Raw genomic sequence first — 22,210 nt, forward strand, 5'->3', positions numbered from 1 at the left:
CCATTTCCCCTTGTTGTTTTCAATTACTTCCAACTTTATCCTGTGTCCCGTCGATTGGTATCCTAGCAACCACCCTAACAAATACTACAGCAAGAAACAGTGCCAACCAGCGGCGAAACAAGTTGTGGACAGTTCTTCAGCATTAGAGTGCAGCGCTGCCGTCATGTTATTGCAATTATTCACATGTATTTGGTAGTCAAATGTTCTATCAAACTCACAACACAAAAATAATTTAGGGGAAACACTTATGAGGCAAACTTTATTTACATGGCTAATAACTTTCCATAGTGACAGGACTGTTTCACCCCGAGAGCAAAAACTATGAGCAAAGATGAGGACGCTTTTCATTTTTGTCAAGTGCACCAAGCAAAAATCTCACATCAAACTCATTATACAGAAGAGATTGCACATGAAGTCCTCAATAATACTGAGGCCAAATATTTGAATGAGACCTTCAACAATCATCCCAAGAGGCCGGAGGAGGAGGACCTGTAGTCTGGTAAACTTAAAACAAAATCAACATTCTTCTACATAAAAACTGTCGAGAGATGGGGAGTGACACGCAGCAAAGGCTGCCAGGATCAGGACTCAAGCGACGGCAATCAGCGACGTGCTATCAGGCTACATCGAGGCTAGGTGTTCACAGGTGTCCCCCAGGGCTTTATCCTTTATACTAGGCAACCTCAAATGTTGTGTACATCAAATTTCTTCACCAAAAATAGCCAAATGGGGGCAGTAGGGTTTAAGTGGTTAAGACAGCATATCATTATTTTGATACAGAACAAGCAGAAACAACTTTTCCTGAGTTTGCGCCAGAGGGATGCTAATTATTGGTGACCCTTTAAAAACAAAACAGAACAGCATCCTTATCTTACACTGATGGTTTTATCAGACAGAACATTTACAATAAATATACATACAAATAAAATAAAAAGAACATAAGTCACTGGACACTTTACATTCCAGTAAAATGTACAATGCAGCACCCGGTGAATGGCAACATCAAACATAAAATTGGTGGTGAGGAAGTAAATGGGGAAAAAAGGAGGCGACAGTGCTAGCAAGAGCAGCCAGTACAGCCATTTCAATTGTCATATTCCTACTGTGCTTAGGCTGTGCTTTATGCATACTGCAAGTCTGGGCTCCAGCAGTTGTGAACGGAAAGAAATGCTTTACTTGAACTGTTCCTGTTGGATTATGACAAGGAGACAGCTTTAAGTATTCATCCATAGCAGCAAACTGTATTTTTTTTGCAAGTACTTAAAAAAGGGGGATCATGTCATGTGTTCCTCAGCAGATAAAATTCACATTGCTAGGTTGACTGGGTGTCATTGTCTTTGCTGGGGAAGATATCACTTTTCATGCTGGGAATGCCTCCTTGCACTACAGTAGGTCAAGAATAATAGCTTGCACAGTGCTCAGTTGTTTCTTCTGAAACATTCCCCTTGGGGTGTCATATCCTGTTCCTGCATGGATCCCAAAAGCTCTAAGCATTTAGAGCTACACAATTACACCCATTTAAAAATGTTGCATGACTTGGGAAACAATGTATTTTTACATAATCAGTGTTGCTTGCTATTACTGACTTTCAAGTTTGCTTCACTCTAGAGATTCAACCACTTCAAAAACCAGTAACATCATTGTCAACTCGAGGATGGGCCTTCTCGGTATTGGTGTTATACTGGTGTTACCTCTTTTGCTGCATGTTGTCATTGGATAGCATTCAGTCAATGGCATAGACAAGAATCTGACTCGCAAACAGTCAGATATGATAAATAAGGTTGGGTTGAGGGTTTGATACTGTTTGAATAGAGTCTTGATGGTTCATATTGTCCAATTAACCAAACTGGAAGAAGAAATTTCCTGGTCCTGATGCTGAAATAAAAACAAAACATAAAAATAAATTAATAATGTGAAATATATACTGCAAAATCTGAATAGTGTCATAAAATGTTGAAAAGTACTGTTTTCCCAACAGCTTTTTATATACATACATGGATTGCCTTCAAAACTAAAACCACCGGGGCCACCAAAGAATGCCTTGAAAATGTTGTTGGCATCAAAATCTGCTGAAGGCCCAACACACCATCAAATTACACTGGTTAATTAGTTGTCCTCCTCAACAGAAAAAACTGCAACTTATCAGTAATAGAATGATTACTATACTAGAACAACGATCTGCCAAACTGGCGCACTGCGCAACAATCTATGAATTATGTTTAAGATAGACTTCCCGTTCCCCAGCTACTGACCTCCCATGTTCACGCCCTCTTCCTCCAAATCCTGACCGCTGTCATAGCGGGACTTTTTCTTTGGGTCTGAAAGCACAGTGAAAGCTTCGCCCACCTCCTTAAACTTCTTCTCCTCCTCCTTCTGCACCTCAGTGCTGGCCCCGCTGTGACGGTCTACAAAAAAAAAAAAGGAGGAACTCACTCAGTTCATGCCATCTCCCTGTAGATATTATACATTGTGTGTGTAATATAGTTCATGTCATGGACCTGGATGGTGCATGAGGGCCCGTTTGCGGTACGCCTTCTTGATCTCATCCTCCGTAGCGTGCTTGTCCACCCCGAGCACCTTATAGTAATCTTTCCGCTTGCTTTTCTTCAACTCCAGCTGGGCATTTTTCAGGAGGTGCTTGTGTTCTATGGATTTGAGAAAGCGAGAAGAGGAGTCAAATTTAATTAAACTGGCAGCAGGTGTCACAGACATTAGGCCAGGGGTGCCCAAAAGGTAGATCACGATCTATCAGTAGATCACAAAGGCTTTGCAGGTAGACCACATGACATGCCCCTATATATATATATATATATATATATATAATTTAATATAAAAAATGATTTGTGCATCTGCCACTTGAGAAGACTTGATTGATTGACATCAAAAAGGGCCTGTCAGCTCAAACACACAATGCAATACTTTGTTTTCAAATTGTTGCGTACAACCATCAGTAGCATTACAGTAAGTAAAATACCAAAAGAAAAACCCTACCATTTCTATTTCCCCCCCTCTATTTCCCATTCCATGTGCATTTGTCTTATATGTAGCCTATAAAAGCCCCCTAAAGTAAATATTTTACCTATTTTCAGCAATGGGATGATAGTTTTTTTGGTGGGTATAGATCTTGTTGAGCTGGTCGTTTTGAAAGTAGCTCTCAAGTCAAAAAAGTGTGGGCACCCCTGCATTAGGCCATGTTAACACATTTTGTGCCCAAGACGTCCTAGGAATTACCGCATGTAGTGCCCAGGATGTCTGTGGACGTCTTGGTAAAAAAAAAGGCAAATAGTGGGTCTAAAAGTGGGCACCCTGGGTCGCCATTTTGAAAGATTAAAAGGGCACATAATGTGTTAAATAATAGCAATGAAACTTGGGTGTGGGAGGTTATACAGAGCTAACAAAGCAGAGTGAGGGAAAGAAACAGCTGAGCAGCTGTGTCATACAGGGAAAAGACTGACTCACCTTTTGTCTTCTCCGTCTGATAAACCTTTTCATAGTCCCGGACTGCTTCTTCATACTGTTCTGTGTCCATGTAGCTGTAAAAGCACACAAATAACATGCAAGTTCATTGTTACTTCACTTATTAGCATTGTTTGAATCATAACACAGAAACAAGGTACAGCCAACACACTGCCTCTGTTGGAAATCTAAACAAAACAAACATTGATTGCAGAGTGATCTTGGACATACCATTGCGCTCTCCGTAAGTAGGCCTTGATATAGGTCTCGTCCAGTTTGATTGCCTTTGTGCAGTCTTCGATGGCCTGATCTAGTTTTTTCAGCTTTCAAAGATGAAAAAAGAGGAAGAGTGGTCATTCAAGGACAAAAGAGAGGGAGGGGAGATAGTGACCTAGTTCTGTTTGGTTATATAGAGGAATGTGATGTTCAATTGGTGAAGACAACTCAGCTAAAAAACATACTTAAGGTAACAGGGCCATAGGGGGCTCTGTCTGGCTTTGTAAACGTTTTGAAATAGAATGGGACCCTGACGAAGGCCTTTACAGCCAAAACGCATAGGTCTTTTTTTGAATGCTCTTTGCTGAACTTATGCCGTTTCAATAAAGGCTTTTTACTTTACTGTAACAGAGTGCCTTGGACCTCTTTTTGTTTTACCATTTGAAATAAAATATCTGACAGTGTGTAGATGTGTGTGGCATATGCAAAGACAGTCAGGATGACAGCTAGACCTATAGAAGCATACAATCAGAAAAAGAATGACACAGGCATTCACTTTTCAAATTACACTTGGTGGTCTTTCAGTAAATTAAGCAGTTGAAAAAGAAAAAATATATACAGTATGTATGCATTTTATTTTGGCTTACCTTTGACCCCACAGTACCCCTATTACAGAACAGCTTGGCATTTGTCTTAATATTGTTGGGGTCTATTGTCAGAGCCTCTGTGTACAGATCATAGGCCAAGTCGTAGTTACCCTCCTTGAAAGCCTTGTTCCCTTCTTCCTTCTTGGCTCTGAGAGCTTTAGCATTCTGGAAGGACAAGACACAGCCTTAAAATCCACTACCTTATCAGTGAGGCAGCATCGAGACAAAATGGATTAGAGAAACTCATGAGACATTTAAAATCTGAGGTTCCGCTTCCCTACATGGAAACATAATAAAACCCAACTTTTGAGTGTATAAGTTTGCCAATTAAGCAAAACTAGGAAACATTGTTGCATGCATTTCATAGTATCTCATACCTTCATAGTACATCTCATAGTAAGCAGTGACTCACTCTGCATGCAAGCCGAGCCTTCTCGTGGTCGGGAGTCATTCGCAGGGCCTGGACAAAGAACTGGACAGCTTTGTCGATGCAGTCTTCATAATACAGGCAAAGGCCACGCACATACAGGGCATCCCCATTTGTGCAATCCATTCGCAGAATATCACTTACAGGGAACAAAACAAACATGTTAATGTAAAAATTAAGCGTTTTAGAATTCTATGAGTAGTCTTGTCTATCATGTTTAGATTGTTGTCTACAACTACTTGACATTTCTGATGAGACCATTTTCAAAAACTACAAACTGTAGTTTGTTTGGTCTTCAAGGAAGTCAATGTTTTCCATTCATTCATTTATTCAGTAAGGGCGGAAGCATTTTAATGACTTTGGATAAAATGTCAACCACAACTACAAAAAATGAATGGATCAATTGCCAATCGTTTAGAAAATAATGTTGTGTTTAGAGTGGCATGGATGACGGATGACATTTAAAATTATAGACACAATTGGTGACGATTCCCTGTACCCCGACCCCGAGACACATTCCTAGCATCTCCAATTGACATGGCAATCCATTACTTAATTATATACCTGGCTACGGTCTGGGCCTCAGGATAACGCCCCAGCAAGGCTAGGCACTCTGCTTTCAGCACCTTGAACCTGTGACAGGCTGAAGCAGACTCCAAAGCACGGTCCATGCAGAAGACAACCTGTGATCTCACAGAAACACAGTCACAACTGAACACCAGGGACAGAGAATTTTGATATTCCACAGATGCAACTTACTTAGATATGTGTTCAGCCAAACCAATAGCATACCATTCTAAAGTCACGCTTTTCAAATCCTATCTCCGCCATTTTCTCAAACTCTAGGATGGATTCAGCATTCTTTACCTGAGAAGAGAATTTTGAGGATTCAGTGACAATGTAAAAGAACTTTCATTTCACCAGTCATTTATTGTTTTATGGTGCCATGTTTTTTTTATTCCTGTGTGTAACATTACAGAAAACGATGCGGTGTAGCTTGAAGATTTATTGATAGATTGTAGATATATCACTCTCGCTTCCTGACTACGTTGTTTTTCTTGAGAAGCGACACCCCTGCATGATGGATAAATTACACTTTATGAAACTATGGACAAATACAGGAACAGTTGCTAATTGCTCCTGATATGCAGGTTGGTGCCTTGCATGGTGTGTGAGAATGGGTGAATTATAATGCACAATCATTGTAAAGCACATTGGATAAAGGCGCTATATAACTGCTTTTCTTTTTTGTCTATTTTATTTATGATACTGTCTGACAAAGAAACAAGACAGGTGGAGGAGAGAGAGGGGATGACATGCACCAAAGACCAAAGAGTTGGATGTCAGGCTGGATTTGACCCTGGGCCACCTGCGGGAGGGTCTGTGGCCTCATTTAATAACAATAATAATAATAATAATGCATTATTTGTATTGCACTTTCATTCACAGGGAATCCCAGAGTACTACATGGTTAAAAAGGGGTCATCCCTATGTTCCCCAGGTTCTATGTTCCCCACTTACATTAGGGTTTAGGGTTAGCGTTAGGTTTCTGGTTTAAGGACTTCAGTGTTTTGTACTATACAATTCTATGTATAAGTACAGAACAAAGAATGTTTGTTTTTGCCATCTTTGTTGAAGAGTCTGAGCAATTATGTTTTAGTTTATTTTATGCCAGTGTTATTTTTTAGTTGGCTAAGACTAGATAGTTGAACAATGGATTGTTCAAAGACTGAGCTTAAATCATAATTTGCTACTAAAACTAACACTAAGACTAAGTTGCTAAAATACTTTTAGTCTTACTAAAATTACTAGGTTAGGTTTCTGGTTAGGTTTAGATTTAGTTTACTAGGTTAGGTTTCTGGTTAGGTTTAGATTTAGTGGGGAACAAAGAACCTTTTTTGCATGGCGGGGAACATAGAACCTGGGGAACATAGGTACGCTCCCGTTAAAAACATATACCGGTAATCAATCAATCATTTATGTGGCATGCACTCTTACTAGGTAACTCGAGCAACCAGTCCAGTGGGCAGACTGAGCAGTGGGCACCCCAAATAATTACTAATAATGTGAATTAAATGACCATTGATTGTTCCAATGGTTTATCCGTCCTCTGAAAAGATGTGGTTTACAGATGTTAGTGATAACCACTTCATGTACTGGAAACCATGAAGGCCAATAAAATGTTTTTTAAACAAGGTAACTTTTACCCCTCCTCGACAATGTGTATGACTACTAGTCTTTGCTTGCTTGGCAGTTCCGTAATTATGCCAATAACCAAATTACCCACACTTGTAGTCTTGTTGTCACTGGTGTCCCAGTGATGGTAGTCTCGCGTAGCCAGACATTCAGAGATCTCTGCCTACTGATAAGTCTGGTGAGGTTCTAATTCTGTGTGGGATAGAGGTGGGTGGTAACATTTTTTAGAAATTGCAGAACCAATGCGAAGGACAGGGGATTTCCTAAACAGGGCAGAGGCATTCAGTCGGTGTGGTAGCGGCGGTAAATAAGCATACATTCAGGACAATACATAAATATACAAATACAATAAAACACCCAGCAAAGTACTAGTCAAATAATTCTAGATTTTAAAAGCTATTTAAAAGAAAGCAAAGTCTCTCTCCACACCATGAAACACACATGTGTTTGTGTGTGCGCGTGTGTGCATGCATGTATGTCCATTATCATCGCTCAGTCCAGTTCATCTGCCTTTGTGTGTGCGCTCCGGGGGCACTGGCAAGCAAGTCCAGGTGAGGTGAATCAGTTATTGGAGGGTTTGTGTTTGTTAAGGACCCTAATGGCAGAGGGGATGAAACTGGCACTGCCCTTTTTGCCTTCTTGAATTTAGATGCAGCGTATCTCCTACCCGAGGGCAGGACCTTGAAGCAGGTGCTGAGGTTATGAGGTAAATGAGTGTTCTAAAAGAAACAGTGGACGTAGCATTGTCACACACCAGTCACTGGCCATCCAATCACATGCAATGAATGTAGGTGTATCCAGACCATTGGTGGAGAATGGAGATAGGTGGAGACTACACTACAGTGATGGTATTTCAACTGCCAGTGAGGAGCTTCACTGAGAGGACATAGCGCATGCAGAGTATTGAGGAACGCCCCATCGGTTACAGCTCAACCTCCCTGCTGACAGGTGCCCTTGACCAACATATAGGAGTCGCTAATGCAGCAACATGGACTGACCTTCCCGCCCAGCTTTCTTCCCATGAGCACGGCCAATTGTGCTTGCATGGAAGTCGAGCGCACCGGAGGGTTGAAACCCGTAGTCTCCATTGTGGTGTGGCAGCACATGAACCCATGATTGGTTCCTTTTTACAACTTGAAACTTTCTTTCACCACAAATTAACTGTGACCTCAGATCTTCTCTAAATTGCAGGAGCAGACTCTTGCACTCTGTTTGCTGTCATCTGTCCAAGGCAGAGATACTACTCCGCTGCGGCTGACTCACCTCCTGCTGGGCCTGGCTGTTGTCTGGCTCCATCTCCAGAACCCTCTGGAAACAGCGGCTGGCAGCCATTGCATTGCCGAGGGTCTGGTGGCACTTACCCTCTCGTAAATGACCCTAGGGGAATGTTATTTCCCCAGAAAATAAATAATTATTATTATTATACAGTATATATATGTTTCAATGAAAGCAGGTGTGTGTGTGTGTGTGTGTGTGTGTGTGTGTGTGTGTGTGTGTGTGTGTGTGTATAAAATGAATAAACACACACACAGGTCACGTACTGTATGTATACACTGTATATCATGGTAGCTCTATAGATATAGCGGATATATATAGATCCTGAATCTTTAATGCCATTGCCTTGTATATGCGTTAATTACTTCCGGCCTGTGCACCTGGTGCTCCACATGCTAAGTCCCTGGGTTGTCCCAGGGGTGTGCGTCTCTTTTCAATACTGCCAGGCGGCGGTCCTTGGACCTCGAGACTGCAAGGGCAGCCAACTTGTTAATGACCCAAATATCCCACTAGGCCTTGGCTTACACATTCAAAATGTACCGGCTGTTGTTTTTTTTTTCTCTTTTTCGCATTTAGAGTATGAATTTATTTAGCAGTACAGTACTAGTCAATTGACTGTACACTAAGCTCAGCCTCCACCACTCTGCAGGTCTCTAGGTCTGGCAAACGGCACAGCTCCACCATTGACTTGAACGGAATATCATGGAACATAATAGATCATTTTGAAAACTGCACTGGAACTGCAGATTTCAGCTTGGGGAAAGGGATGACAAATGCACCCTCCAACAGCTCTCTGCGTATGTAGAATCACTGTTGCTAGTCCATAGTCACCATAGCGTTATCATATATAAAGAAGTGTATATTATGAATAATTGTAACTGTGTGAAAAGGTGTCATATAATCCCATGAGGAATGGGCCATGTCACTTAATTAAAATCATTAATTAATTCATTGTATTCCTATTATTAATGGTTGGTTTACACACCCACACTTCTTTTCACCTGACTTTCCCCGGGAGGACATGATAAACAATGAGGTAAATGCTGTTCCTCCTAGTTCAACACCCCACTGAACAGGCGCCAAGACCAACCTATGTGTTTTATACATACGGTTATGAGGTGACAGTAATTAATTAGACCCCTTGGTGTGGTTGTTATGTGCAATGATGTCTTCCCTTTACATTTAGGGTTTCTTCCTGGAGGCTGAAACCTTGACAGTCAAATGTGCCAATGTCCCCGGCCCTAACCCCTCTGCCTTTATCATACAACAACAGCTGTGGGTGCGGCTTCAGTTCAGGTGGATCACCACCCATCACCATCCACCAGGCAAAATTAATGAACTGGTGGGCTTGTCCACATAAAAACAATAATTTTCCACAACCTACCTTCACGAAAGTGTCGTCTAACCGCACTGCTTGCTGGGAGTCCTCCAGAGCCTCTCTGTACCGATACAGCATCATTAGGGTGGCTGCACGGTTTCCATAGTAGCTTGCATTCTTGGGGCACATGTCTGTAAGGAAAATCAACAACTTAAACACCCACTAATTGTAACTAACATCAATCATGGGATGATTAATTTAAAACGAATGAAAACATTACCTATGGCCTTGGTATAGTAATTGAATGCTTCAGAGTAATTCTTCTTGACATAATAGGCATTGCCTTGTTCTTTGAAGCCCTCTGCTTCCCTGAATAAAAGGGAGTAGAGAAATACAAATTAGTGAATTAAGTCTAAATAGATTTGAGCAGAACTGGACAGTTCTGGAGTTTATACTATCCATAAAGAAGAACACAGTGGTTACACTGACACACAGGGGAGCCTGTTCTCATGGGGAGATGTACAATGGATACTATGGTAAGTTATGTATTGTCATAAACAACATAGTTGCTAGTTGCACCTAAATCACAAAATATTCTCATTTATTTTATAATTACACACACATTTAATCATGATATTATACGTTTACTTAGTTTATACCCATGTGTTAAATTAAAAACAAGGATACAATATCTCTGTTCAATGTTGAGTTGTAAAGTCAATAACAAATTCAAACATTTCATGATTTACATTGTTTTAATGTGATATGTGTTCTTTAATAACTAGTTACTTTTCCCCATCACGCCAGCTGGCGTATAGGGCAGCAAGTTCTATAGAGCGTCACCTATAGACTTTTCAAAAAGTATTTATTTAAAGACGTTTACGCTGCGGACAATTCTTTGTAATTATTTGTTGGGTCCAAAAGTTTGTCATGATTTGTCACAACTCGAGTTGGCTTTGTACGACGCTTATAAGGTCTTTAAATAAATACTTTTTGAAATGTCTATGGGAAAAATGCATTTAGGAATTATTTCCTGGGCCTGGCGTCGTCATGAAAGGGGGCGGGACTGCGACGCTCTATAAGTAGTAGTAACTATGTTACAATTGTACGTTCACAATGACACCTAGCCATGGTTCACATGACGCGTCATGGCTTAACTTCCGCCTGTTTTACGCGATCGCTACATTTAGATTGTAAACGTGTACATAAACATTCAGATTTCAAATATAAAGTACTCGCCACATGTACCACAGGCGTAGTTTAATAAAAGGCATTTTTATCCGAGCTGTTTTTTTGCCATTGGCTTTCAACTACGCGCCCCTATCGGCCGGGAGGAGTGTGGCACTGGGTGTGTTCATCTGTTCGATATAGGCAAGCTGACCGCACTGCCAATACAGACGAATAGGCGAGTGCGCTCCCGGTGTGCAACTGTGAATTTCCCAAACGAAGCCTGTTTGAGAAAAGTAGTCGGGGTGCTCGGATAAAAATGCTTTTTATTAAACAACGTGGGATGCAGCAATGCTAATCGCTGTACCAGCAAATTTCTAACATCCGTGGCACATGTGCCGAGGACTTTATATTTTAAAACTGAATGTTTATGTACACGTTTTTCGTGTAAATGTAGCGATCACGTAAAACTGGCTTCAGTTGCGTCATGACTCATGACAGTCATGTTTCAGGGCTAAATGACACCCTGCTGACCAGGGACAGCCATGTCATGTCACGTGTCAAATATGCATACAAAGTGTTATGTAAAGTGTAATTGTGTGTTGCTCCAGATTTACAATCATGTAACACTGACACTGGTAAAACATGGCTCCTTGGTGTTATATTGCACAAACAAACACCACCAGCGTGCATGCATTTAGGAAACCGAAAAGATAGGTCTTCTAGTTCTACCAATCTACCATGCAGCTAAACATAGCCCAGCCAGGAGCCAAACCAGCAGCCCAGATGAGGAGGGTAGGTTCCCAACCAAGAACACGTGGGTTATTTTATGCCAGTCAAAAAAGGAGAAAGGGAGGGGGAGAGAGGAACATATGACACCATCATGTGGGTAACTGCTTTTCTTGGAAGCCTGTTTCACCTCATGTTGACACCACTGACTGGCTTCCTTCAAAACAGGCCTGAAAATCCATTTTCTTTTAGGAGGCCAAAGGGAGAGGTAAATCTCGTTTCTCCATTAGAAAGGTAATGGAACCCCCCCCACGCAACAGCCGAACAACAATTAATTGCAAACTATAAGTAACCCGTGGCAGGTTGTTGCGGCTGGCAGGCAGAAGCACACAGTCTGCTCCTTCCAGCAGGACAGTAACATACATTAGGCTGCCCCTTTCGGGACCCTTGGTTACTGAATTTGGGACGTCTGTATAGGGACCCTTGGCTACCTTTTCTGTATTTGGGACGTCGTTGTCCAAATACAGAAAAGGTAACCAGCAGGGGTCCCGAAAAAGGGGCTATACGACCGCTCCTTCCAGCAGGACACTGTCACACAGCAGCAAAGTGGAGGGGACAGGGGGGCTCGACGGATAGCGCAATGGGTTGCTAAAGAGAAGCTAACAGTTTGTGCTCTTTGTGCGACAAGAACATTCACCCTGACAGGACCTTTTAGACGCGGTGACAACAACGGGCGGTCGTTGTCAGGGCTTTGTCTGACCGACCTTGATATACGATGCAACTTGTTGCTCTTCCTCCTACCTCTCCATCTCCTCGTCACTGAGGAGGATCTCCATGTCTGGGTCCATGATCAGATCATCACAGTCCTCCGTCGCCATTTTGCCGATGATACAGAAGAGGTGGGCGGGGCCACAATTGTCACACAGGCGTACGACCACGCCCCCTTGAACGTCCGCAGCGGTTACGTAATGTTTGGTATTGCCATATCCGCTTATTGTAAGCTACTTTGGCCTTCTTTTTTCTTTGATTGATTGATTGATTGATTGAATACTTTATTGGCAGAAATGTAATCAGTACAGGGTACAGTCAAACAGAAATGTAATCAGTACATATTCAATTCAATTCATAATCATGACATGGAAAAATAACAATAAAATTCCAATCATCATAAAAGGTATAAATAACAAAAATATGTACAGGTTGGGGAACAAAGAAGGGGTGAGGGTAGTCACTAGGACTAAGGGGGGGATAATCATTTCCTCTCCTTTTGGCATGCTGAACGGTGTATTTTCAGGCCTGTTTTAAAGGACGCCAGGTATTTGCATTTTTTGAGGGAGGGAGTCAGGGCATTCCACACTTGGGTGGCAGTGCTGTAGAAGGAGAATTTGCCTATGTTTGTTTTGAAAGTGGATGGTACCAGATCGTTGTTCTCGCTTCCTCTGGCTGAGGGGGTCGCTCACTTTTTTGAGGTAGTTTGTCAGGTATGCAGGCATAGAGGGTAAAGCTGCATTTACAATTTTAAATGTCAGTCCCAATTTCAATTGTTTAACTCTGTTTTCTATCCGGAGCCACCCTAGACTATCAAAATGGGTTGCAAAAAGATGGGTCATGGGCCCCAGACCTAGGCTCAATTGTACGCCCATTTCCTACACCAGAGAACTGGTGTGGCCAATCGGGACACGGTATGCAATACGGGCGGGCTTTGGTACAGTGACGTTCAATGCTTGAGACCTTTGACTGACAGTAGCTCTGACCAATTGCGTCAAAGAGAAAATGTTTGAACCCGCCCCCCCGGGAAACAAGATCCATACACAGCATCTCCAGACTCAAATACCACACGACAGTGTGATTTGAGTCTGGCTTATTAGCCAGGCTACCCCAGACCGAGGAGTAGTTGAATTAGTTTGTTTTGGGAGGTTGGTAGCTTGGTCTTTTAGATGTTTGAGAACCAAGAGGTTCAAGCATAGTCAAAGTAGGGCTGAGTCTTGAGAGCACTTTTGTTGACAAACGAAGAAATTCTGCCCAGAAATCTTGTTCATTGGTTTACTTTTTTGATTACCCTTTAAAACCCTGCAGGCCCCAACGATGCTTTTGGGCAACATTTATATTTTATATTTTATCAAAAACATTTTTTTTCATTGTTTAGTCTTACAATGCCATGCATTGGTCTTGATATTTGCATATAAACACCCCCCACGAAGGCAGAAAATCACAAAATCTCTGGACTCTAACCTTTGACCTTTAACCTTTAACCCTGAAAAAAGTAAGTAAAATGCCTGTAATATATATATTTTGTGATCATTAGAATGTCTAGAACATGTTTTATTTATTATTGTGAAAGGTATCCCCCAAATGTAAATTATTATTTTATTATTATTATTTTAATAATTATTATAAATGTGCATAACATTTGCATAAAACTTTTTTTTTTAAACATTTTCCTCTGCGAAGTACTAGTAGTAGTACAAACTAAGTAGTACTTATATTGTACTGTACTTCCCTGTGCTTGTCCTTGCAAACTGTTATCAATCAATCAATCAATCAATCAATCCAATCCATCCCAAAACAAACCCACGTCACCCCCGCTCATTTTCTGGTTGCTTGTTTCTCTCGCAAACCTGGCAACACTGGTAATCTCTTTTATGTAAACAGGAAGTAACTCACAATTCAACTCACAGTCAGGTGAGATGCTAAAGCGGTTGAGCTATTTTCCCACGATTTTAAAACGTTCATGTAGCGAGTAATCGACAACGTTATAGTGGTTATCTGCGCGTGCAAGGTGTTCTAATTGTTTGATTCCCGTTGATTGTTCAATTGATTGTTCAGAGGATGATCGTTGAGATATCGTGTTTCGCTGGAAGCTAAAGCTAACGCTGTCAGCTGCTGGCCTGCTGCTTTGACTAGCCTGCCTGCATGACGCGTAGTTCGCAAATAATCAATTTTTTGATTGTTACGATTAAGATAACAGAACCAGCCGAAACTAAAGATAGTATAAATACATTCCCTGTTGTTTAATTGCATTGCATTGCACGAGTGATTTCTTTGCGTAAACGTTACTATTAAAATATTTTACAGGTTTCCTGACAGAAAGCAAGAATCGTAATCATGGGGAAAAGTTGTAAAGTGGTTGTTTGTGGCCTGTCTGCTGTTGGCAAAACAGCCGTATTGGAACAACTACTGTATGCCAATCATGTTGCAGGTAAGTTGTGTGGCATACACATTCTATGTAGCACGGAATGATGAATATTGCTAAAGTGTACTGCACATGGATTTGATTGATTGATTGAAATATTTATTAACAGTTTGCAGAATTACAGTACATTTCAAGCACAAACTCAATACAAAGACTTAACTGTGAGTGGACGACCCAATTAATCATTACACTTGTTTACAAGAGGGTCCACCTTGTTCAATTCATCAAAACATTTAGAGACGTACAAATAGACACTTCTATATAGTCAAAGAACAGAACAGGAATTCATCATAAAGGAGGTAAAAGGGAAAAGAAACATATACAGTGAGGGGAAAAAGGGTTGGGGGGGGGGGGGATTCAGATTGTACAGGGGCCAGTTTTGAATTGCAGCCGTCCGTAGGTGCCCTTTGTGAGCGGTTTTGAAGGAGTCAAAGGATTCAGGATAGGTGGGCACATCTGGGCACCTCAATGTAAAATTGGCTATTTTGTCCAAAATGTAAAAACAAATATATATTTGATATATACCGGTACATTGTATATATTATTGTGTAAAATATACATGATGTGTTCAACATGCACGGTACAGGTACATCATTATCTTATCTGACTTAATTTGCTCCTTCAACTTCTTGTTTATGCCCCAAAATGACTGGATATACACAGGTTTTGTAACAATTGTAGAAATATTAGTCCTTAATTGTCGAATGTTTAATCATGTTCTAATCATGTATACTTTACATTCTCCAAATAGATTTTTTTTAAACATTTTGTAAAAAAATAAATAGTAGTTCTACAAACTCACAATATGTTGTGCTGCCATGTGTCGTGAGCTTGTAGATCGTCGGTGTGCAACTATGTATAACACGGGCTTAATGGTTCTGGCATGCATAATCTATAACTGTACTGTCTGCACACCAGACATGCTCATACCATCCATCCATTTGTATTATTGATTGAGGTCAGTTATGATCAAGTGCAGAAGATGGTAAACAGACATGGAATTGGAACAGTTTTATGTTCATATGGCTCAGCTTAAAGGGCCACTTCACCCCTTTTGCAACCAGATCATATTGGGACACAAGAAACACTTTCCTGGGGTTATGTGTGTAATATGTGTTTTTAGATATTTTTGTAATTGAAAGTGCCAGTTATGTCATGGACACTGGTCTCACTTCCTTCCTGGACTACATGTTGTCTCAGTAAGACAGCCCTCTCCCTCTCCACAAAGTGGGTTGAGTGCAGCAAAGCATTATGGACAAATTGTAGTAATCCAGCAGTGAGACCAGTGTCCATGACATCACAGACACTTTGAAATACTAAAATATCTAAAAACACAAATTACCCACATAAAAACCCCAGGAACGTGTTTCTTGCAAAAGGGGTGAATGGCCCTTTAAGAAGTGACAGTACCGTGATGAGTGAATGCGTGAATAATACGTTTGGGTAGTTTCTGGTCGTTTGACAATATTATTGAACCTCTCTGTGGGGAATTGAGATCTCCCAAAATATTGTGTTTATGCATTCAATATTGTTCATTTATGCATTGGTCCCCAGCTAAATGATAATTAGGAACCAAACGGACCCTTATGGGTCTGTAACTCAGAGTTAAATTAACTTTGATTTTACAATATAAATTGGGGTCCCAGAGATAGAAATAGAAATTTGGGTCCGTAGCCTAATTCAGGTCAAACCTGGGGGGGTCCTTGAAATTAAAATTGGTGGAAAATCACTGCCAGGAGCTGTAAAAACCTTCTCTTATGGGGCTTCCTTGGCATATATTTTCTAATGGGGGCCTGCAGGGCTAATGAGTGTCAATTTAGGGGTCCTTGACATGACAAAGTTTGGGAACCACTGGCCTATTCCAGTGGTTAGCAAGATTAGCTCTGGAGTGGACATACACACACACACACACACACACACACAGCACTCCGGCTAGCCTCCTACAGAGCCTTGCCGTAACATTGTATATGATTGTATCCATCAACTGGATCACAGCATTTTGATTATCTGTCAGTGTGATCATCATGATGATGTGCTTGTTGTAATGTGTCATCTGTTAGGCTCTGAGCCCATGGAGACCCTGGAGGACATATACATTGGCTCTATAGAAACCGATCGTGGCACAAGGGAGCAGGTGCGTTTCTACGACACACGAGGGCTCAGGGACGGGATGGAGTTTCCTCGACATTACTACTCCTTTGCAGATGGCTTTGTGCTCGTCTATAGCATCGATAGTAAAGAGTCCTTCAAGCGAATGGAGTCACTCAAGAAGGACATTGACCGCCAGAGGGACAAGAAAGAGGTGAGGACCATCCCATTTTGTAGTGTTGTTAAACTGAATTAGGAGGTCCACAAGGGATAAAGTGTTCAATATGTTCACACATATTGTTGTGACTGTGTTGGACATGAATATCTATTGACTCATCTCGTGGATTATAACAGCTTGTGAGTCAGATCTTGTTCTGTCTCTCTCACTCTAGACTTGTTGTCTCTGAAATATAGAGGCACGGAACAGAACAGGATAAACAATTTTACACAGAATCAGTTTACTCGTAGAGTGGAGTATAACATAGTATGTGAATTTGTTTTGTCTGTTTGGTGCCTCTTGAGTGAGTGTAGAATGTCACTTGGGCAATATTCTCTTTCTAGCACTCACTCTAGAATGGGAAGAACACATTCAGAGTCATTTCTAAAATAGCAGATATACTGTATTCTACATGCCCATAGTCACAATATATCAAAATTAGGCATGTACAGATGAGACATTTTGGCCGATATCGATATCCTATATAATTGCTGTAATGGCCGATAACCGATGTCGATATGATCTCATTCTGTATTAAAAATCACACATGTGTGAAGTGACTGGTGCTAATATATTAAAGTCTAACTCATGTTGATTAGGTGATGTAATGGTGATGTAAAACAAACAATGCCAACACAAACATGAAATGCCATTAACAATAAAGAGACAATATGACTTAATGAGGGACAATATGATGTAAATTTTCCCTTCATTGTCAATGGCGTTTTTAAAACAAACATTAAAACCTGTATATAGGAGGGGCTAGAGCCCCTCAAAAAATATAATAATTTAATACAGCAATGCCTCTTTTATACCAAAAACTAGGCATGCACCATTATTTACATGTTGGCCTGTATCCCAACATTAACAGCTTGAATGTAGTACTTTTATTTATTACAGAAACAGAATATGCAGCCTTCATCATCACAAAAGGCTTTTTCAGGGTTTTTTATTTATTTTTCGACTGATTATAAAATAAAATATCTGCTTAAACCGATATTATTTTCATGTCGATTCTATACCGATATTGGATTTTAAGCCCTATACTGATGTGATAACTGATGAATTGCCCATCCCCAATGATAATGCTATTTATCGTACAACAAAGCTCATGGGCTTAAAGGAGAATTTAACCCATTTCAACACTATGCCCATAATAAACTGTAAAATGTGTGTCAATATATTTGTTCCCAGGTGACCATCGTGGTGCTGGGTAATAAACTGGACAAGCAAGAGGATCGTCGGGTCGACTCAAACATGGCCCAGAACTGGGCTAAAACTGAGAAGGTTCGCTTGTGGGAAGTATCTGTGGTGGACCGGCGCACACTCATTGAGCCCTTTGTCTACCTGGCCAGCAAAATGACTCAACCACAGAGCAAGTCCACATTCCCCCTCAGTCGCAACAAGAACAAGGGAAGTGGTTCTACAGACAGTTGAGTAACAACAACAACGGAGGGCCTGGAGGAGCAGTGAGATAGAAGGTGACAGTGGAGGTGTTTTAAGGGAACTGCAGGTTTGCTGAAAGGTCAGTAAGCTTTTGAGAATTGAGGGAAAACGTTTTTATTGAGAGCAAACAAGGCAGGATGATTGTATTCATATTGAACTCCATAAGTATTTGGAAAGTGACATTTTTGACATTTTATTTCTTTACTGCTAAGTTTTATGTCGTCAAAATGTCTAGTAGGGAGACAGACCTGCAACCACTGCAAATGTACTCTACCTGATACAGATTGTTTAAAATGTTTGAATCATTAAGTTAGGTCCAGGATTGTAGCTTTACCATTTCATGAGATAAAAAAAAGAATCATGTAGATGTGGCTCTTCCAACTAAATCTAAAACTACACATTTGGGCAGGGTTTCATCCCAATCTAATTTTAAAATTAGATGGTAAGCATAAAACATTATGTGCAAATAAAATTGTGCCCTAATGGCAGTGTGCATAAAGAATTTGGTGCCGTGGCCTGTGGTTTGCAAGGTTCGCTCGGTACACTACACACGCACGCAGCCACGCACACACAGACCGACTGTCTGACTTTAATCACACTGACTGCGTCATTCGACATCTAAAGTTATGAAAGTATGGATCTAAAAATATCAAACATGTCACAGTCTGTTCATACTTATGGACCTAGCTGTATATAGATTGAATGCAATGTAACTATTCACTACACGTATACCCAATAATGAATCACGTGGAAACATTTAAAGACGATGATTTTTCCTTCCCTTAATGTTAAAGCCTATGCCAATGCGAATCGTGTGCTGGGTAGAGAGAGTGGGTGCAGTTGAATACGTTTTGATAAGTGTTATTTGTTAGTGAGGAGATTTGTTACACTACTGGTCCTCTTGGTTTCAATGTGGAATGTTACTGTGAATGACTGGCATTCCTAAAATCTTTAGAAAGTTCATTCCAGTCTTATTATATTCCAACAGATTTTCCAGAAACACTTTGTAGTTTGCCTTGTAGTTTGTTTTTATGCTAAAACAAAAGATTGGTGCTATGAAGGACAAGATGGCATTATTTGTCTAAGTTCATTTACAGGCTCAGGTGTGATTCTACTTATTATTTTGAAGTTATGTATAAAAGCTTTTGCGCACAGCATATAAGATGAGAAAATTTGTCACAGACTTCTGTAGATTGATAAACGTTCCCCAGTTAAAGCTATGATACATGTTAGTGTGTGTTCTTTCTCTCTTTCAATCATTTTATATTTATTTTTGTCCACAAACTGATACATGACTCGCATACTATATACAGACATTTTAGTGTTCTAATCTGTCAAAAAAGAACTTCAGAATTATTGTTAAATGGCTACTGAACTATTGAGGTCTAATCAGGGTGCAGTATCAGGTTAAATGTTTAATCTAAAACTATGCATGTAACATGTTTATGTGACTATTCATGGATCATGAAGCTGTTAATGTCCTCTATAAGTGTACTTGCCTGATACCTGTTTGCATGTATTGTAAATAAGTTATTTTCTTCTGTGTCTCGCTGGTAGTGGTGGTTGTTATTTCATGGAGTAAGTACATTCTGGTACAGTAACAGTTTCATCGTGGGACATTCTCCTGCATCCATGATTGCTGAGCAAGGTTATAATGGTTTTGGGATTTTTCATTATAGTTTACTTTTAGTTCTGCTAAAGTTTGCTAGTTTTTATTGTTGTGACGACACTTAGTTTTAGTTTAAGTTTAGTCTTTTGTTTTTTTAGACTTTGGGTTATTTGTCAGGTGCAGGATGTAAAAAATGTCACGGTAACAATGAGAACTATATATGGGCATTTTGTCTATAATTTCAGTTTGTTTTAGTTTTGTAAACGCAATACCGTTTCAGTTATTTTATTTATTTTCAGCCAACAAACAGTTTTTGTTATTTTGTTAGTTTTCGTTAACTATAATAACCTTGTTCAGTCATCACAACAGCATGTCCCTCTGAGCTCAGACATGCAGGTTAAAGAATGATCACTGGTCGAATTGTTTCCGCGCCAGCTGAAACCCTTCTGATGTGCATTCCAAGAGATGGTTGGAGTTGAATCATTCAGATATGCTTTCAAACATTGACATTCATTTGTGTATTTGAAAAGGCTCAATAAACCGAAGCTCACAGAACTAAACTGTCTATTTATTTTGCAGTTTGTTTCATGGCCAGCAGAGGTCTCTGCTGTTTTGCAACATAACTGTGGATGTCAATGAATCAGCCCACTGGACCAAATTATTATTAATTGAATGTCTCTGAGAAATATTAGTTTAGACTCTGCTTCTAGACCTAACTTCCCTCAAGTTAAACATACAAAAACGAATCTCTCAAGACAGATTCTGCTGTTAGCAGAATATGTCAGCAGACTCGACACCACTGCCATAAACATGCAAGTCCTAAAAAAATAGGTGGTGCCTGCAGAGAAATACAAAGGGTCTTTTTGGGGATGCCCACTTTTGAGAACCAATGTGATCACAGAACAGACCTATCATTCAACAATTTCCCAGTGATTGAAGAAGCACTCAAATGCTTTACTTAGGTAAAAGTATCAATTCCCTATTGTAGTTTTTCTTTTATATATATAACACAGGCTCAGTTTTAAGATGAATACTAGGAAAAGTGCCCCTCGGGCCACAGGTCTCCACCAGGATAAGAGTGTTTGTGATGTTTGGACAAAATCGGTAGGAGTAATAAAAACTTTTTCTATAACTGGGCAATGTTAAAGAACGCGTAACAGTAGCCTATATTCATAATGCTTAGTAATGTCATAAAGATGAATGCATGTTTTCAATAAATGATAATATACATGACTTGATTACATGACTAAAGATGTGTGCAGACTTGTGTGATATTTAGATCTGAAGAACTAATATAAAAAAATGTGTTGTACATAAGTCGGCCTCCTGGTGGCACTCTAAAAGGCAGAATTGAAAAATGAAGGCCAAGGTTTTTCCTTGGCCTCTAGTGAGTGTGCATAATGCATATAAAGTTTTACACAGATTGGTGCAGTTATAGGTGAAGACCCGACTTGGAATGTTCTAACTGTCAAGTGGCATTTCTTTCTCAGCCTAGCCTATACATGTATGTGTGCACACACTGCACAGTTTCACCATAATCGGACGCTGCGTTCATGATTTACATAGCCTACAAAGTGTTACACAGATCACCATGAGGCTGATTTGAAAATTGGCAAAAAAGTGGCATTTCTTCCTATAATTTCATGGAAATTACACGATGTGTTCACGATTTGTTCAAAATGGAGCACTCCTGTGAACTTTGAAATCTTAGCCAATCAGGATGGAGTAAGACAAATCTGAAACACCTGTTCCGTTTGGGGATATAGAGTGACTGTGTACAGATTTGCGTGAGTTTTTGGACAAAATCTGTAGGTGTACTGTCAAAAAATTTGTTTTTCAAAGATCGGCCTCCTGGTGGCGCTATAAGATTCAACTCTGGCATCCAGGGAGTGTGTGTGCACAGTGTGGCTGCGGTGCCAGAGATTAGCTGTTCACAGACGGACAGTCAGACAGACACGGACACACACATGAACGGACGGAGTGCAAAACATACTCTCCCCAGTCCCCATGCCTTCCACCTAGTGGAGACAATGATTGAAGAGGACTCAGAATCAGCTCATTGCATGTCTTCAACGGAAGCTCCAGACCTACTCTTCTGTTGATCTGAACATCCCCTTTATCTCTCCTCTCACACCAAGCTTGGCACTGAGGGATGAGAGAGAGGAAATGGGGGAAGTGCCATTAACAAGTGAAATTAAAAACCCATTCACTCTTTTTTCAGTCATC

The 22,210-nt window shown here is 40.4% G+C and overlaps 2 protein-coding genes across 4 annotated transcripts; one reads left to right on the top strand and one right to left on the bottom strand.

The window, feature by feature from the left end:
- Window positions 1-233: 233 nt before the first annotated feature.
- On the bottom strand, window positions 234-12,372 carry dnajc7 (DnaJ (Hsp40) homolog, subfamily C, member 7). Of its 2 annotated transcripts, none has more exons than XM_079519419.1 (14): window positions 12,233-12,372; window positions 9,816-9,904; window positions 9,602-9,726; window positions 8,206-8,319; window positions 5,539-5,613; window positions 5,311-5,429; window positions 4,732-4,885; window positions 4,320-4,484; window positions 3,688-3,779; window positions 3,460-3,533; window positions 2,499-2,645; window positions 2,253-2,405; window positions 1,995-2,066; window positions 234-1,875 (listed from the first exon to the last, which is right to left on the bottom strand). In XM_079519419.1, the coding sequence occupies exons 1-14, from the start codon at window positions 12,307-12,309 to the stop codon at window positions 1,838-1,840; spliced, it is 1,494 nt and encodes a 497-aa protein (XP_079375545.1). In that variant the 5' UTR covers window positions 12,310-12,372; the 3' UTR covers window positions 234-1,837. The 2 variants fall into 2 exon arrangements, with proteins under 2 accessions (XP_079375545.1, XP_079375544.1); XM_079519418.1 differs by having other exon boundaries at window positions 1,995-2,069.
- Window positions 12,373-14,033: 1,661 nt separating this feature from the next.
- Window positions 14,034-19,920, top strand: nkiras2 (NFKB inhibitor interacting Ras-like 2). Of its 2 annotated transcripts, none has more exons than XM_079521064.1 (4): window positions 14,034-14,113; window positions 14,507-14,630; window positions 16,685-16,926; window positions 18,124-19,920. In XM_079521064.1, exons 2-4 carry the CDS (start codon window positions 14,537-14,539, stop codon window positions 18,364-18,366), a joined length of 579 nt encoding a protein of 192 aa, XP_079377190.1. In that variant the 5' UTR covers window positions 14,034-14,113; window positions 14,507-14,536; the 3' UTR covers window positions 18,367-19,920. The 2 variants fall into 2 exon arrangements, with proteins under 2 accessions (XP_079377190.1, XP_079377191.1); XM_079521065.1 differs by having other exon boundaries at window positions 14,110-14,210.
- Window positions 19,921-22,210: the final 2,290 nt, after the last annotated feature.

The sequence above is a fragment of the Electrona antarctica genome, assembly GCF_951216825.1.
Source record: "Electrona antarctica genome assembly, chromosome: 14".
In the NCBI taxonomy this organism is placed as follows: domain Eukaryota; kingdom Metazoa; phylum Chordata; class Actinopteri; order Myctophiformes; family Myctophidae; genus Electrona; species Electrona antarctica.